The sequence below is a fragment of the Meriones unguiculatus genome, chromosome 1, assembly GCF_030254825.1.
Source record: "Meriones unguiculatus strain TT.TT164.6M chromosome 1, Bangor_MerUng_6.1, whole genome shotgun sequence".
Classification (NCBI taxonomy): Eukaryota; Metazoa; Chordata; class Mammalia; order Rodentia; family Muridae; genus Meriones; species Meriones unguiculatus.
Genome location: NC_083349.1, coordinates 142,316,083 through 142,332,143, shown reverse-complemented (window position 1 = coordinate 142,332,143; position 16,061 = coordinate 142,316,083). Strand labels below are relative to the sequence as shown.

General features: G+C 49.5%; 1 protein-coding gene across 2 annotated transcripts in view; it reads left to right on the top strand.

Annotated features, from left to right (window-relative positions):
- Positions 1 to 16,061, top strand: part of Il6r (interleukin 6 receptor) — a 48,023-nt gene that overhangs the window by 14,030 nt on the left and 17,932 nt on the right. For both annotated transcript variants that reach the window (XM_060367483.1, XM_060367488.1), the window contains exons 2-6: positions 6,685 to 6,921; positions 7,892 to 8,015; positions 10,138 to 10,322; positions 11,977 to 12,143; positions 12,870 to 13,011. In XM_060367483.1, the coding sequence (XP_060223466.1) occupies positions 6,685 to 6,921; positions 7,892 to 8,015; positions 10,138 to 10,322; positions 11,977 to 12,143; positions 12,870 to 13,011 (855 nt within the window). The remainder of the gene's footprint in view (positions 1 to 6,684; positions 6,922 to 7,891; positions 8,016 to 10,137; positions 10,323 to 11,976; positions 12,144 to 12,869; positions 13,012 to 16,061) is intronic.

Sequence of the window (16,061 nt, the reverse complement as noted above, 5' to 3'; positions counted from 1 at the left end):
AAGCAGGAAAAAAAGTGACCATTTTCTTGACTCTCGCTTCTGGGTGCCTTAAGTGTACTGCTCCCTTTTTATGGACGGGTTCTCTGTAATCTGCCTAGCAAATGCCCAGGGATTTGCCAAGGCCTCTCTCACGTTTCTCTTTGTTCTTTATCTGTCCTTTTTGTTTGCTACATCAGGAACATTTTATTTCAGGGTAGGCAGGATTATGGGTAGCTTTAAGGCCCCCAGGAGTCTGGAGATTAAGAAAGATAGCAGCTTTGAAGGAGAGGGGGGGACACAGTCCAGAGCAGATGTCCAGTGGCTGCCAGTTCTCTCTGTGAGTGGGAACATGTAGACTTGCATGTCACACTGCACAAAAAGTTTTGAATTCTTCAGAAGCGGACAGGCACAAGCTTGCTGCCTGACTCTCAGGGGCTGAGCAACTGCTCAAGGGCAAATGTTGTATGCTTTTTGCTGAATTTCATCCTGTGTAGAAGCTGCCACACCCAAGGCTGCCTGCCGGGTTTGGGAGGGAGCCTCTGGTCAATGGGGCAATTTCTCAGGAAGGGTGTTCCTGGAGTACCTACCCACCCAGTTCTCTCCTGCACCTCCTCCAGTGGGGCCCATTGAGGCGGAGACTTGGCCACCTTCAAACGTTGATACGTCCAGATGGAAAAAATGGAGGCTGAGTTCCAAGATGGTTCCTTGTGTCCCCTCTGGAATCAAACCAGCTGGGAAGGGTGGGCTGAGGGGGCAGAGTCTGGTCAGCGACAAAGAAGAGTACAGGGTGGGGTGGAGACCCTGGGCTGAAAGTGTTTGCGAAATTGCCTGTTTTGAGGCCACCTCATCACTGGCACTCCATGCACCCCTCCTCTATACATAAAACTCAGTTATGTAGTGTCTTCTTTAAAGAAAAAACTGTATTGCAAGAGTAAGATAAGACTCTTTAAAATTTGGAAAAGCCAAATTTCATGTTATTCCTGTTGTCTTAGCTCCTACTGAAGGAGGAGAGTCTCCTTAGCTACGGGTTTGAAACTAGCTTGGGGAATGACACTGTCTCAGAAGACAAAGCCACAGCAAAGCTGACTGTAAGAAATCACTGGTATTGCATCCTCTGGCTAGGCAGACAGAGGTCCAGGGAAGATGCTTCCAAGACCATCACTTCCTTCCCTTCGGAGAGCCGCTTCTGAGACCGTGCCTCCACTCTGCAGGACCTAGGCACTGACTCAGAGCTGGGTTGGGAGGCAGAACACTGGGTGTGTGGGAGGTCAGGCAGCACCTTGGACTGGCACTGGGTCCCTTTGTCCTGGCCTCCCCAGTGTTAGGTACGCCGTGCTTCTGAGATCAAAGTTAATACAGTGTTTTTGTTTTTTTTTTTTTTTTTTAAACACAGTCCCAGAGGAAATGTTTTGAGGGCTGACTGGCACCATGTACAGATGGGTTTTATAATTAATTGTTCCTGATTAAAAAAAAAAAAAAAAAAGCAGAAGCCAGTGGCTCAGTTGTAAAGATCCGGAAGACCATTAGTCAAGTTCCTTGGCAGAGGAAATGACCATTATGTTGTTCTTTACAGCTCTGCTTTTGTGGAAGAGAAAATAAAGATTTTTTTTCGGGGGGGGGTAGGGGTAGGGGCTGGTGTTTCCCCAAGTTGCCTGAATATATTTGCCATTGTTTGCAAGTGCAGTAACTGAATTGTCCTGGCCATTATTCCAGCTAGTCACCAAGCATGCAAAGGTTTGTACTGGGAGGGAAAGGGATGGGGAGGCGGCCATGACAAGGCGGAAGAAGAGAGCTCCCTCCCACACTCATGTGGCTGCTGCAGTGCCTCCTGGCTGGTGCTCAGCGCAGGGCCTGCCCACTCAGCGTGAACCACTGTGACATCCACCCCTGGTGTGCGCTGTGGGAGTGCGCCGTGGAGACCCTGTCCGTGAGAGCCCTGCCCATTGTGGTCGCTGGCTCGAAGCAAACAGGACCTTGCAGGCTTGCAGCCTGTGTGGTGGCCTGCACTGTCAGCCACGTCTCACTTAATAACGGGGCCTCGTCTGAGAGATGTGCTGTTTAATGATTTTATTGGTGTGCACATGCAGTAGAGTTACACGTACCTACATGTTATAGGCCAGTCACTTGATACTGTCAAGAGGTGAGGTAATGGAACTGTTTGGGAAGGGTGAGGTCAGTTCTCTCTCTCTCTCTCTCTCTCTCTCTCTCTCTCTCTCTTTCTTATACACCTAAGGTGTGACCTTGTTGGAGGAGGTGTGTCATTGAGGGTGGGCTTTGGGGTTTCAAAAGCTCACATCAGGCCCAGTTTCTGTCTCTGTCTGTCTGTCTCTCCCCCTCCCTTCCTCCTGAGATCAGGATGCGAAGCTCTCAGCTACTGCTCCAGTGCCATGTGCCGTGCCTGTCTGCTTCTGGATTAGGCCTCTGAAACGTGAGCAAGCCCCCACTAAGTGCTCTCTCTTCTAAGAGCTGCTTTGCTCATGTGTCTCTTCACAGCAGCAGAATGGCATCCAAGATAGCACTGCAGTGCTGTGCCCGGCTAAAACTTAAAGGAAAGAAGCAGGAGTACATTCTAAACGAACCACAACTACAACCCCATCACTTAGTCACACCCAGGCCCTGCACTGTGACTTTATCTGACTCAGTAGGCTGGTTCGCACCAGCAGCACTTTGCAAACATGTGCCCGTCATGCCGTGCTGTGATCTCATGGTGGCTACCTCACTGGCCATGAACTGCGCCAGAATTAGTGCAGTTCTAGTCTCATGGAGCCTTACTTTGTATGTGGCCCGTGGTTAACCAAAGCGTCTTGTGTCCGACGCTTTGTTCAGAGCAGGTCAGAGCAGTGGCCTATGCAAATGCCAAAGAAAGCATGAGCTGTCCATGGTTGTTGGACTTCCGTGAAAACTGCCCCGCATCTGTTGAGCATTGGTGTGCCCACGCTGCCCTGTGAATTCTGCTATTCATTCTTCAGCTGGCAGAGGGCTGTGGCCAGTGCTGGGTGGAGCCACCGGCCAACAGAGCGCTCTCTATTGTCAGTATTTCTACCTAAGTTCCTACATGTTCAAAATATAGACCTGAGCTGGATGCCTGTGATAACTTTTATCCTTATACTGCTCTGTCCAGTGGGAATGGGAGGGTAAGGATTTTATTTTTTTGAAACAGGGTCTCTCTATGTAACAGAGCCTTGGCTGTCTTGGACTCATTTTGTAGACCTCAAAGCCTCAGTGACACACTTCCACAAACACAGCCACACCTCCAACAAGGTCCTACCCACTCCAGCAGGGCCACATCTCCTGGTCCCAGGGACCAAACATTCAAACACTTGGGCCTATGGAGCCATTCTCATTCAAACAACACAGCACTGGAGACGACGTGAAGCCTCAGGCAGCGGAATACTAAGCTGAGCTGAGTGTGAGCCTGAGCCAGCCATACCCACATCCCGTGAAAATCCCACACACTGTGAAAACATGACTGGGAAAAACACGGCATAGGAGAATACATATAAACCGTTTTATGAAGCTCCGAGACTAAGCTACAAAAGATGAAGAGGCCTGTGGGTAACCAATTTATTTATGAGACAGGGTTTCTCTGTATAATCTTTCCTGTCCTGGACTTGCTTTGAAACACAGAATCCACCTTCCTCTGCCTCCCCAAGTGCTGGGATTACAGGTGTGCGCCACCACACGCGACTAACCAACTTATTATTTTTTTAACTAGGGAAGGAAGGAAGAGGGCTGGCAGGATGGCTCAATGGGTAGAGATGCTTGCTGCTTAGCTGACAACCTGAATTCAATCCTCAGGCCCACATGATAGAAAGAAAGAATGCTCACACATTGTCTTCTGGTTTCCACGTGTGCCCTGGCAATGCAGCCCCCATGATAGATAGATGATGTAACACAACATTTCAAAGTAAGGGAGGATAAATGGCCAAATGTAAAGTGCCTGTAGTCAGAAAGTTGTAGATCAGGAAAATCAGAACTACCTTCAGAGATAACAAAGTGTGCTGGTTTCTTTCGGGGGTGGGGGGTGGGGTGGGGTGGGGCGCATGGGTGTTTTTCGATTTACAGCTTTTATGAGTGTTACATGGATTAATTTGCATATGTTCAACAGCGTTTGAAGTAGTTGAAGAACAATGAAATGCTTAGCGTATGTCATTGAAGAATATGTATCAGTGCTTTCGGGAACCTTTGAATACTCTCGGAAGCTGCCCCTTCCCACCATCTGAGGCCTCGGGCTTCTGGGGCTGTGGAGCCTCCACTCAGCTATTGCTGTGGATGCTGGGTAAAGTCTGCTATAAAGGCTGTGCTTCTCACAGATGGGGCTCTCTGGTGCCCAAGAATGATCCCTCCTCCATGTTGGAGACTTGGAGCTGATGGGGGGAGAGTGAGAGAAATCTAAGATGCCTCCTCAAACTCACCTGGTTACAAGGTGACACACTGCTGTTTTTATTTTATTGAGACAACGTCCGACTTTGAAACCCTGGCTGTCCTGAAGTTCACAGAGACCTGCTTTGCCTGTACTAAGATTAAAGGTTCTCTGCCATGCCTGGCCATTCCTTAAAAAGAAAAAAATTTTTGTTTTATTTTATTTATTCATATATGTCTATGTAAGTCAGCGGTTCTCAATCTGTGGGTCAGTGACCTCTTTGGCAAACCTCTAAATCTAAAAATATTTACATTATGATTCATAATAGTAGCAAAATTACAGAAGTAGCAATAAAAATAATTTTATGGCCAGAGGTCACCACAGCATGAGGAAGTGTATTAAAGAGTTGCAGCATGAAAGGCTGGGAACCGCCGCTGTAAAACTGTGCCGCTGTGTATGGCTTCTCTCTGAGGCCAGCTGGAGTTATCAGCAGTTATGAGCTGCCCGATGTGGGTGCTGGGAAAAGAACTCGGATCCCCCGAAGAGCAGCGATCATTCTTGACCACTGAGCCATCTCTCCAGGCCCTGTCATTTTTTTTTTTTTCCCACCTAAAAGCCCAGGGCTCTGGGGGAAAAGGGAGAAAAACAGTGACCACCATTCTGGCACTGCAGGTGTCCTGCCATCTTCCAGGAGGTACAGTGAATGGGGCACCTGAAGGTCATCCATGTAGCCAGGCCGACGCCCTGCTTCTCTGATGCAGTGTGTCTGAAAATGGCCAGTGGGGGCAGTCGGGGTTCCTGGCGACGTTTGTGATCTACCTACCGCCTCCTCTCGGATGGCCATTGAGGATGGACGGGAGAAAAAACAGGCCAGGTACTGGGTCAGACCGCTTTCCAAGCAAGAAGGCTTCAAAGGTCAAAGAGAGACTCTTGTGCTTACCCTCAGTGTCAGGAACACACGTGGGCACGAGGTCAGGCCCTCTGGCAGCAGCTGGCTTCTCTGAATCCAGATGTGTGGCTGCCACTCGCTGTTCGAAGTCAGATGTCTGGTGTGAAGAGCCACCTGTGCCTGACCTGAACAGTCATGTTCCCTCGGCTGTTTCCTCAGCCTGTGGGATTACTTTTATACAAGGCTCTAAACTCACACTTCAGAGCTTGTGAGTCTATAATCTATAATCTGTGTCGAGAAAAGAATGGATTTGCCTCTCTAGTCTCTTTTGAAGTTCCCAGGCTGGCCTTAAGCTTTTGGTGATCTCCCTGCCTCAGGCTCCCGAATGTGAGCTTGTCAACATGGATCACTCTGGCTGACTCAGTGGTCCTTGAATCTTTAACCTCTGTTTTCCTTGGGTGTACCCATGATTTTTTTTTTTTTTTCAGGGGATGAAGACTATTTGTTTGTTAGTTTTTACTTTCCAACTTGCTTTCTAGAATTAAAAACAGCTGTGCCTAGATTTGATATGCTAGATGGATATGTAGGGTCCTAGCCCGAGCAGAGCGAGCCTGAAGCCTTGGCTTTATTTTCCTTCTGCATAGTAACCCTCTATGTTGGTTACCGCCTGTAGAATGTCACTCCGAGACTTCTTGTGCACGTGTATGCTGGTGCTGGGTCCCTGCTTGAGACCCTGGCATTCATCTCTAGCTGAATTCATTTGTTCACTTGTGTGTTCAGTTGCACAAGGGTGATTGCCTTGTGCCAAGCACCATTCTAGGCACTGAACTAAAACAGGGTGATGGTTTTTGTGTGCCTGGGGTCTCTTTTTTTCTTTTTCTTTTGTTTTCTTTCTTTCTTTCTTTCTTTTTCTTTTTTTAAGTTAGGGAAGTGGTTCTCTCTTATTGATTGGTTGGTTGGTTGTTTGGTTGGTTTTTCAAGACAGGATTTCTCTGTGTAGCTCTGGGTATCCCAGAACTTGCTCTGCAGACCTCAGAGATCTCGAACTCAAAAGATCTGCCTGCCTCTGCCTCCCTGAGTGCTGGGATTAAAGGCATGCACCACCGCACCTGTCTCTCTCTCTCTTTTTATTGTTCTCTCTGTAGCCTTGGCTGTCCTGCAGACTCACCTTGTAGACCAGGCTGGCCTCGAAATCGCAGAGATCAGGCTGCCTCCTCTGACTTCCTGAGTGCTGAGATTACAGGCATGCATCACTGCCAGTTCACACCTGTCCCTTTAAAGGGTTTTCTATCGAGGGAGCTGGGTTGCCAGATCATGCACTCTGGCAGACAGCTGGAGGCCAGCTGGCTTATGGGAGACTCCAGAGGTGTTACTGTGGAGGCCTTTGACTTCTCCAAATCACAAGTCCTATGTTCAAGTTGCTGTGACTTACTCCATGTTTTTTCTTCCCCAGAGGTGGCAAATGGTACGGTGACGAGCCTGCCAGGGGCCACTGTTGCCCTGACCTGCCCCGGGAAGGAGGCAGCAGGCAATGTCACCTTTCACTGGGTGTACTCCGGCTCACAGCACAGACGGTGGACCACCACGGGAAACACCCTGGTTTTGAGGGCAGTGCAGCTCAGCGACACCGGCGACTATTTCTGCTTCCTGGACGGTCACCTGGTTGGGACTGTGCCCTTGCTGGTGGATGGTGAGTTGTGCCTTCAGTGTCCCCGGAAGCGGCTCCCAGGGCAGCTTCAACGTCTGTAAGAAACATGTCCCTGCATTCCAGAAAGAGTCCCTGATTGATCCTTTAAGCTTGTCACTTTGGGCTCACGAGTTTCCCTTTTGGAAAAGGGCCACTGCTCTGCCTGTGGCATTCAGACATGTGGCTCGCTGTGGAAGTCATCTGGCAGATTTCATAGCGCTGGACTCCCAGCCAGGCACCTAGTCTTAACTGTGGCTACCACCCTCAGATCCCCTGGCGAAACAGAGGGAACTTTATCATGATTCCTTGCTGCAGAGATAAAGTAAGTGTTCGAGGGCTGAAAACTGCACAGCGCAAGTGAAACACACATGGAACTCGCAGGTGGCAGTCCGACAATAGCAGGCCAAGGGCCTCCTCAGCTCCGGAGAAGGCGACGGGGCCTGCGCCTTGTGTGGGAGCCCTGCTCTCAGCACGTTCTTCCAGTGTCCCTGTTTATTACGTCAACATCAGTTAATTTTAGGCGAGGAGGCTAAGGAGAGACTTGCCGACTCTGTGGGAGGCCAAAGGGGCTAGTTTTGCATCATCTTTTCATTCTCTTAGAGCAGCGGTTCTCCATTTTCCTAACGCTGGGGCCCTTCAGCACGGTTCCTCATGTGCTCACCCCCAACCATAAAAGTATTTTTGTTGCTACTTCCTAACTGTAATGTTATGAATCGTAACATAAATGTTCTTGGAAAGTTGAGTTTTGTTGGAGGGGTCCTGACCCGCAGGCCGAGAACCACAGCTTTAGACAGACAATGCCGCTGTCTTTCTCCTTGCTGGGGTCCACTGGCCAAGATGTCCCTGGGGAGTTGTGTCATTTGTGGCTCCCAGCTGAACCGAGAGCCCCCTCAGCATCACACAGGAGTGAAGCACACAGCAGGTGCTCTCAGGGAGCCTCGCACCCCCCTCACCCTGCTGAGCTCTCTTTCAGTTCCTCCAGAGGAGCCCAAGCTCTCCTGCTTCCGGAAGAACCCTCTCGTAAATGCTATTTGTGAGTGGCACCCGAGCAGCACCCCTTCTCCAACCACGAAGGCTGTGCTGTTTGTGAAGAAGATGTAAGTGCCAAGTGGGGCCGTGTGCCATGCTCAGCCGATGCTCCCCGCCTCCCCGCCTAGCTGGGGAACAGGGTTGGAGGGCATCGGTAACTGTTGGACTGACGGGACAGGGACCATTTTTCTTTTTAGATTTATGTTATGTCAGCCACACGCCTGTAATCCCAGTACTTGGGGAGGCAGCGGTAGGTAGATCTCTGAGTTTGAGTCCAGGACAGCCAAGGCTGCACAGAGAAACCCTGTCTTGAAAAACAAAACAAAACAAAACAAAACAAGATGTATTTTACTTTATGTGTATGAATGTTTTGCCTGCCTGCATGTATGTGCAACACACATATTTTGGATTGGATCTCCTGGAGCTAGGGTTATAGGTCTGTGAGCGACCGTGTGGGTGTTAGGGAAGTTGAATCCAGCGTCCAGCCCCAGGACCAATGTTTTATCAGTAGAAAGTTATCCCAAATCTGACACATAATATGTGTAAAGCCCCATTTTTTTGTTTTTGTTTTTGTTTTTGTTTTTCATGACAAGGTTTCTCTTTGTATTATTGGTTGTGTTATACTCCCATTGTAGACAAAGCTGGCCTCAAACTCACAGAGATCTCTCTGCCTCTGCCTCTTCAAGTGCTGGGATCACAGGCCTGGGCCACCTTGCCAGGCTAAGTTCCTGTTTTTTGATACTTGGTTACTCTAAACATTAACACAACAAAGAAAAAAAGAGAAGAAATTTGGGATTGAGGAACTGAGCCCTGTGTTGCAGCCTTAACTCAATTTGCCTAACACAACAGCTCTGGTCCTTTAGCCAGGAAGTGGTTCTAAGTGGTTGGGAAGAGAACCCAATCCTAGGATGAGCTGCCTAATTTCCATCACGGTTCAAAGGTTTGGGGTGTTGCCCTAAAGAAGAGCACAAATGGCCCTGGGGGCAGGAGGGGTGGGGGTGGGTGGAAAGGCTGTAACCAGTGCCTTGACTCTGTGAGCATTATGAAGGCAGGATACAGGAAGAGGTCATGGTTGGGGTGAGGGGCTACCCATCCATACCTCTGCCCTAAGAGCAGGAGGTTTGAAGATGGTGGCTTCAGCCAGGGAGGTAGAATGAGTGTAAGGGATAGTCTCCATCCTCAGTCTAGATATTTACAATGACGTTTGAGTGCTCAGAGGATGGTAGTCCTCTCTATGAGTGTTTTCTATGGGTTCGGTTACCACCAGTCAAACACGATCCCAGAGTATTAAGTGGACATTTTCTGAAGTAAACATTTAGATGCTTTAGAGCGTGTCATTTAAATAACCTTATGGAACCCTGTGCAGTCCCGCCCAGGTTGTGGGTGAGCTCAGGCTACCTGTGCTGTTCCGCAGAACTCAAGCCTGGCCCTAGAGCGAATAGCAGGCAGTGATCAAGAGCAGTCAGCAGAGCCGAAGACATGAAAGCAGATTCTCCTCCGGGCAGGGCACTACTGCAGGGCACCGGAAGCACAGGCTAGGGTCTGCTCCTCTGAGGTCTTAGGTCTCTCACTGAAGGGTCTTGGATAAAACGTTTAGCAGATGGAGGAGAATTTCCATGTAACAAAACCAGTGTGGCGACCAGCTCGGTGGGCCCCAGTTATATCTGAGTCGAGGTTGGCCACTTGTTTTCTCATGGCAGGAAAAGTGGAAGTGGGAGAGGTCAGGTTCCCAGGCCTGGTGGGATAGCATCTGTCCCTTGACCGTCTTCAGTCTTCTGAAGTCTTGTTTAGTCTGTCCCTCTCTTCTATTCCCCTCTTCTAGTGCTTTGGTAATGTGCGAGCATTTGTGCTGTATCACCTGAGGGCAGGTCTTTTGTGCCCCAGGATGGGCTTTCCTTAGTCACTTCTGCAACCTTTGTGTGTGAAGGATAAGACCCTGGAAGGAAGGCAGAGGTCAAGACACAATGACAAAAGAGAGGCCCAAGTGCCTTCCTCCGCCCCTTCTGCATTGCCTGGGTTCTGTGGTGAAATCCTATCTGAAGGCTTTAAAGCCATTAGCATTCTCTTTCTAGGGAGAAAACTAGCTGAAAAGTCACAGGAGCAGACCCTGGCTGAGCTGAAGCCAGACTTATTTCTCTTGAAAAAGAACAGAATTTGCTAGAATGTTTGTGCACTTCTTCTGTTGTACAGCAACACCAACAATGCAAAGAATGAATTCCAGGTGCCCTGCCAGTATTCGCAGGAGCTCAGAAGCTTCTCCTGTCAGGTGGAAGTCTTCGAGGGTGAGAAAGCTCACCACGTAGTGTCCCTGTGCGTGGCGAACAGCATGGGAAGAAAGTCCAGCCTCAGTGTGGCGTTTCAGAGCTTGAAGATTGGTGAGTAACCCTGCCCCCTCCCCCTCCCCCCACCCTTTCCCCCTCTCCCCTCCCCCCTCCCCCACCACAGCTGACTAAGGGTGTATTCCTCATCTACCCCTGGGAGAGGCAGAGAAGATGTGGCTGGGGCCTTGGGAGCAGAGCGTTCTGGTGCGTTGCTGACAAATGGATGGGGGTCTTCTCAAGATGAACATAGGGGTGCTGAAGGGTGACCCAGTGACTAAGTTCTTGCCTACCAGGTGCAAGACTATGTGTTCCATCTCTTCCTTCCTTCCTTTCTTTTTTTATACATTATTTGTTTTATTTTATGTGCATTGGTGTTTTGCCTGCATGTATGTCTGTGGGTGTCAGTGAGAGAACCGGGCCTGATACCCCCAAAGGTCACCAGGAGCTAGGCCTAAACAAGGTCACCCCAAAGTCACCAGGAACTAGTGATCCCACCCCAAGGTCACCAGGAACTAGGCCATAGGTCACCAATTCCAGAAACTAGGTCATATGTTTCCCTACCCAAGGACACGGCAGCCTGAGGATAACCGCAAGAGTGGGAAGGCATCTCATCTCTGGGTGGGGCGTCTGTGCTGGGCAGCCCACCGACCTCATAGTAGAACATTCACGGCACAGAAAATACCTAATATTCCTGAGGTCTGTAGATAGCTTGCTCAGTGTTATGTTAGTTAGCCAATCACTCTGTAACAAGCTTGCCCTTGCTGAATGTCACCCAGTTGTGTAACTGTCCTTCCTCAAACTCCAATAAAAACCCTACTGTGCAGCTGCTCAGGGCTCTCCTCACTTACCCACTGCACTGGTGCTGGTGGAGAGACCGAGCTTAAGCCCAAATAAAAGCTCTTTGCTCTTGCATACAGGGTCCGCCTCCTCGTGGGAGCCTTAAGGGACTCCTTTGGGGACCTTAAGATCTGGGCATAACATCAACTCTTGGAGTTGCAGACAGTTGTGAGCTGCCATGTGGGTGCTGGGAATTGAACCGGGGTCCTCTGGAAGGGCAGCTAGAGCAGCCCGGACTCTGGCTTCCATTTCTATTAAACAAATATAATTTAAACTTTTCTGGGGAGTGGTGTCCTCCTGGAGGCAGGGTGTCTGAGGCTCTGTACCTTGCTCGCTGCAGCACAGAAGGCCTGTTCCTGTCATGCTCAAGTCTCGAGGACCCCAAAGACCACCAAGGAGCTGATTCCTATGCAAACACAGTAGGGTCTATTTAGTACACGCTCCAGCTCCAGCCCACACCCTCACTGACACAGTGGTTGACTGTAGAGGCCCGAGCTCAGTGGGAGGAGGGTTTTTATTTAGGGCTATAGCAAGGTTAATTGGGAAATTCCAGCTAGGCAGTTTTAGGATTGATTGACATTTAGCAAATACCGGGTTTCCAGAGGAAATGTTTGCCTGGAAGGCCAAGCCAAACCGTAATTGTTTCACTCATCCTATTGTAAAGAACACCTGGGTAGGTTCCAGGTCTTCACTGATTAGCCCTTGCTAGGGGTGATGGTTAAATACTACTGGGTTTTCTCCAGGCGAATCCTTGGGTAGTGGACTCCATTGTCTTCCTTCTGGAATTGGTATTCTATGGCCTAGTTCCTGGGACTGGTGGCTTTTGGGGTGGCGGTGGGTCAGACGTGGTTCTTTCATTCTTTCTCCACAGTGAAGCCTGACCCACCTGCCAACCTTGTGGTGTCAGCCATACCTGGAAGGCCTCGATGGCTCAATGTCAGCTGGCAAGACCCGGCGTCCTGGGACACGCGGTACTACTTGCTGCAGTTTGAGCTTCGATACCGCCCTGTGTGGTCAAAGACGTTCACAATGTGGCTGGTAATTCCTTTCCTTTTTATGGAGACAAACTTCACCCTTGAGCTGTAGCCGTGAGCTCTAGACAGCCCTCCTGCCTTAGCCTCCTAACTTCCCAAGCGCTATAGTTATAAAAGTCGTCCTTCATGCCCAGCTCAAATCTATATCTAAACAGAAAAATGCTCCTAGATTTTCTGGGGAAGTAGGACACTGAAAAAGAAGTAGGTGGCGCACGCCTGTAATCCCAGCACTCAGGGAGGCAGAGGCAGGCAGATCTCTGTGAGTTCAAGGCCAGCCTGGTCTACAAAGGGAGTCCAGGACAGCCAAGGCTACACAGAGAAGCCCTGTCTTAAAACAAAACAAAACAAAACAAAACAAAACAAAACAAAACAAAAAAGTAGGTTCTGGGTCCAGTTTTGCGCCTTCCATCCTTCATAGTCTTGGGTGAGACATTTAGTTTTAGGAGGCCTGGCTTTGTCTTTATAAAACGAGACTAATAAGGCCGGGCCAGACTCCTTGTGAGAACAGGAAAGGAGAATGCTGGGTTCCGTGTAAAGCCAGGGCTGCAGTGTGCTGGCTTCAGTCACCTACCGACACTTCAGCCTGTGCATCTGAGAAGGGCTCCATCTCACACTGCCTCCCAGGTGGTGTGAGCCCCTGCCACGTGGAGATCAGGGTGGTCAAGGGTGCCCGCCCCTTGTCGCATCACCCTATCAGGGCCACCGGCGCTCACCCTGTCTCCCTCCGCAGCTCCCGGTGGCCCAGCATCAGTGCATCATCCACGACGCCTTGAGAGGGGTGAAGCACGTGGTGCAGCTCCGAGGGAAGGAGGAGCTGGATACCGGCCAATGGAGCGAGTGGTCCCTGGAGGCCACGGGCACTCCGTGGATAGGTACCTGGGTCCACGCGAGGGAGGGCGGGACACAGCTGCTCATGTCAGCGGTCTAGTGCCGTGGGACAGACCGGGTCTGTCTCCCTTTGTTTCATGTCATCGAGAGAGTACTCCATTCAGTCCAGGTGGGCCCAGAACTTACCATGTGGTCAAGAAGACCTTGAGTTTCTGATTCTCCTGCCTTCATCTTTCAAGTACGGGGTCACTCTACTTGCCGGAGTCGGTCTGTGTGTCTTACCTGATCACTAATGCAGCTGCTCTCACACCTGGGAGGGGGGGGGTTACCTGCGCTCATGTGTTTGGTGGAGCTCACTGGGCTCTTTTCTCCTTACCTTTCTTCCTTCCTTCTAGCAGGTGAGTTGAGCCTGCTAGAAGTTGAGGGCTGCAGGGAGGAGGTGAAGGCAGAGAGGTGGGAGGAGCTCCAAAGAATTATAGGTGCGGTTAATTGACTAAGGGTATTTATCTCCAGAAAATGACAGGGTGATAGTGCTTTGGGGGAATTGTTGAAATCACCACTCACTGCTGTGACAGAAGGCATCAGCTTAAGGAAGAAAGGGTTTTTTGGATTCAGGGGTCCAGAGGACTGGTTGGCTGAGCTTAGGCAGAGCATCACAGTAGAGAAGGTGGGACAGCCCTGAGCTGTCACCTCTGGGTGTGGAAGCCGAGAGTCACTTTCAAGGGTGTACCCAGTGACATGCTTCCTCCAATTAGGCGTCACCTCTCAGTTCCCACCTTCCACTAATATCAAATTATGATTCCAGGCTAGGCATGTTGGTGCACACCTTTTATCCCAATACTTGGGAGGCAGAGGCAGGTGGATCTCTGTCAGTTTTCAGCCAGCCTAGTCTACATAGTGAGTTCTAAGACAGCCAGAGCTACACAGTGAAAAGCAACAACAATTTCACCAAGAGATTAACCCAATGTCTCTTCAGTACACTGCACTGTATTAAGATGAAGCCTACAAAATCTGAGTGTCGGGTGTATTTCAGATGCAAGCCTAATGCTTTGGTTGTGCTCGTTTTTAAATTCTATTTTATTTGGGGTTCCTTAAAGCGTCTCCCTTCCAGCCCCCAACCCTAGGTAGGAGAGAGATTAGTGGGGAGAGGGGTCACGGACCCCTTTACTTCCCCTGGCTGTTTAAGGTCGATGCAAACACAGCCAACAGTCTCCTCCTCCAAGCTGCTGTGCCACCTAGAGTCTCTCCAGACTGCCACCTCCTCTGTCTCTGGGCTTTCCCTACTTCTCTTTCTGGGCCCTCCTATTTGTATCCCTCAGAGTCCTAGATCACGCCCTTCTCTGCACCATGAGGCAGGCCCTTACCAGCTGACAAAGACCACGCCCCGCAGGAGGCAGTTACCAGCTGTGGACAAACTAAAATACCACACTTGGGATCAAAACAAAACCTATTTACATAACATAAGTGAGTTTTTAAAGAAACCAAAACTTTCATTACACACCTCTGATAAAACAGAAATTCCAGGAAGATAATAATTTTCAGCAGTTTTGCTTTGCTTTAGGGTTCAGTAACTAACCCAAGCTGGTCTCGACCTCATCCTCAGCCTCCCAACTTCAGAGATCACAGGCATGTGCATCTTCTGCAATCTTTATGAATTAATACATGTCCATGGGAAGGAAGTACAAATGGACTCGTGATTCTGCCCATCAGCTGCTGTTCCTTTCCCTGCCTAGTCCCATTTGGAGTGCTTTTACTTCTTTTGCTAAGTCAGATTTAACATATGTGATTTCTCTTTTTTTTTTGCTCCCATTTGAGATATTATCTGCTGGTACTTTCCTGTGAAGAGTTAGGACTTGGATTTAGAAGGCAGGAATCTCCCTTGCAGAGAGCCAAGCTCGCTTCTTCGTGGAAGCCTGCAGCCTCTCTGTGTCCACGAGAGTTTACCACCCTGTAGCACACCTCGCACACCCCAGCATTTCCTCTTGAATGGTGCCCAGGCTCACTCTAGGCTTACATCACTCCAGTCTTGTAGTAGACTTGGACCAAACTAATCATTTTTACATTTTCGGCAAATACAAAGAACTGTATGTTGATTTGGCATATGTGTCAAAAAGTGAAAGAAATGACATCACTTTCTTGGTCCTTATTCCGCTCTCACTGCTTTCCTGACTCCAGGGAGAAAGAGGACTCCTCTATCAGTGTCCACACTCTGTCCCCATAGATGTGCTATTGGAGAATACAGTTCTTCTCAAGCTCTCTACTGTGGAGTTCCTGTCCCTTCCTGTCTTGGGAGAGCTCAAGGAACTGGCTTGGGGCCTCCCTCCATTGCCATATTTGTCAGATACAGGGTTGTCAGGTGCAGCTTCAGCTCTTAGTGGGGTCTTCTCTGCTGCTAATCCTCAAGAGCTGGAGGTGGCTTTCTTACAGGGTTCTCTTCTTCTAGGCTTGGATAGGACACACCTAACTGCTAGAACTCATTTAATGAAGCCATTGAAATCAGAGCATTTTAGAAGTTAGATTGTGTTATCCTCTCCTTAGTGTGTGTGCGTGTGTGTGTGTGTGTGTGTGTGTGTGTGTGTGTGTGTGAAAGCCCTGACACAATTCTTATGTAAAGGTGAAAGACAATATAGTAAGTTAAGGCCTTGTGCAAAGAACACCTTCCCATGGAGGCCAACAGTTGTTTGCCTCCAGTTACCACAGCTTCGTTTACTTGATGCAGTCTCAAGTGGCCTGGGTCGATCTTGAACTTGCTATGGAGCTCAGGATGATGCTGAACTTGCCATTCTCTTGCTTCCATGTTTGAAGTGCTGGAGTCGTGAGTGGCGTCACCACAGCTGCTTCACATGGTGCCGGCTATTGAATGCAGGGCCTCATGTATACCAGACAAGAGCACTCCAGCTATGTTACAGTTCTGCCCCAGTGATGTGCTTTTGTATAAGCAGCTTTAAGGATTCCTGTTTGGGGGCTGGAGAGACTGCTCAGTGGTTAAGAGCATTTGCTCTTCTGGAGGACCCCAATTACCAACATCTATGTCTGGTGGCTAATGACCACCTTCTTCTGCATAGCATGGACATGGACTATGGTAGACAGACAG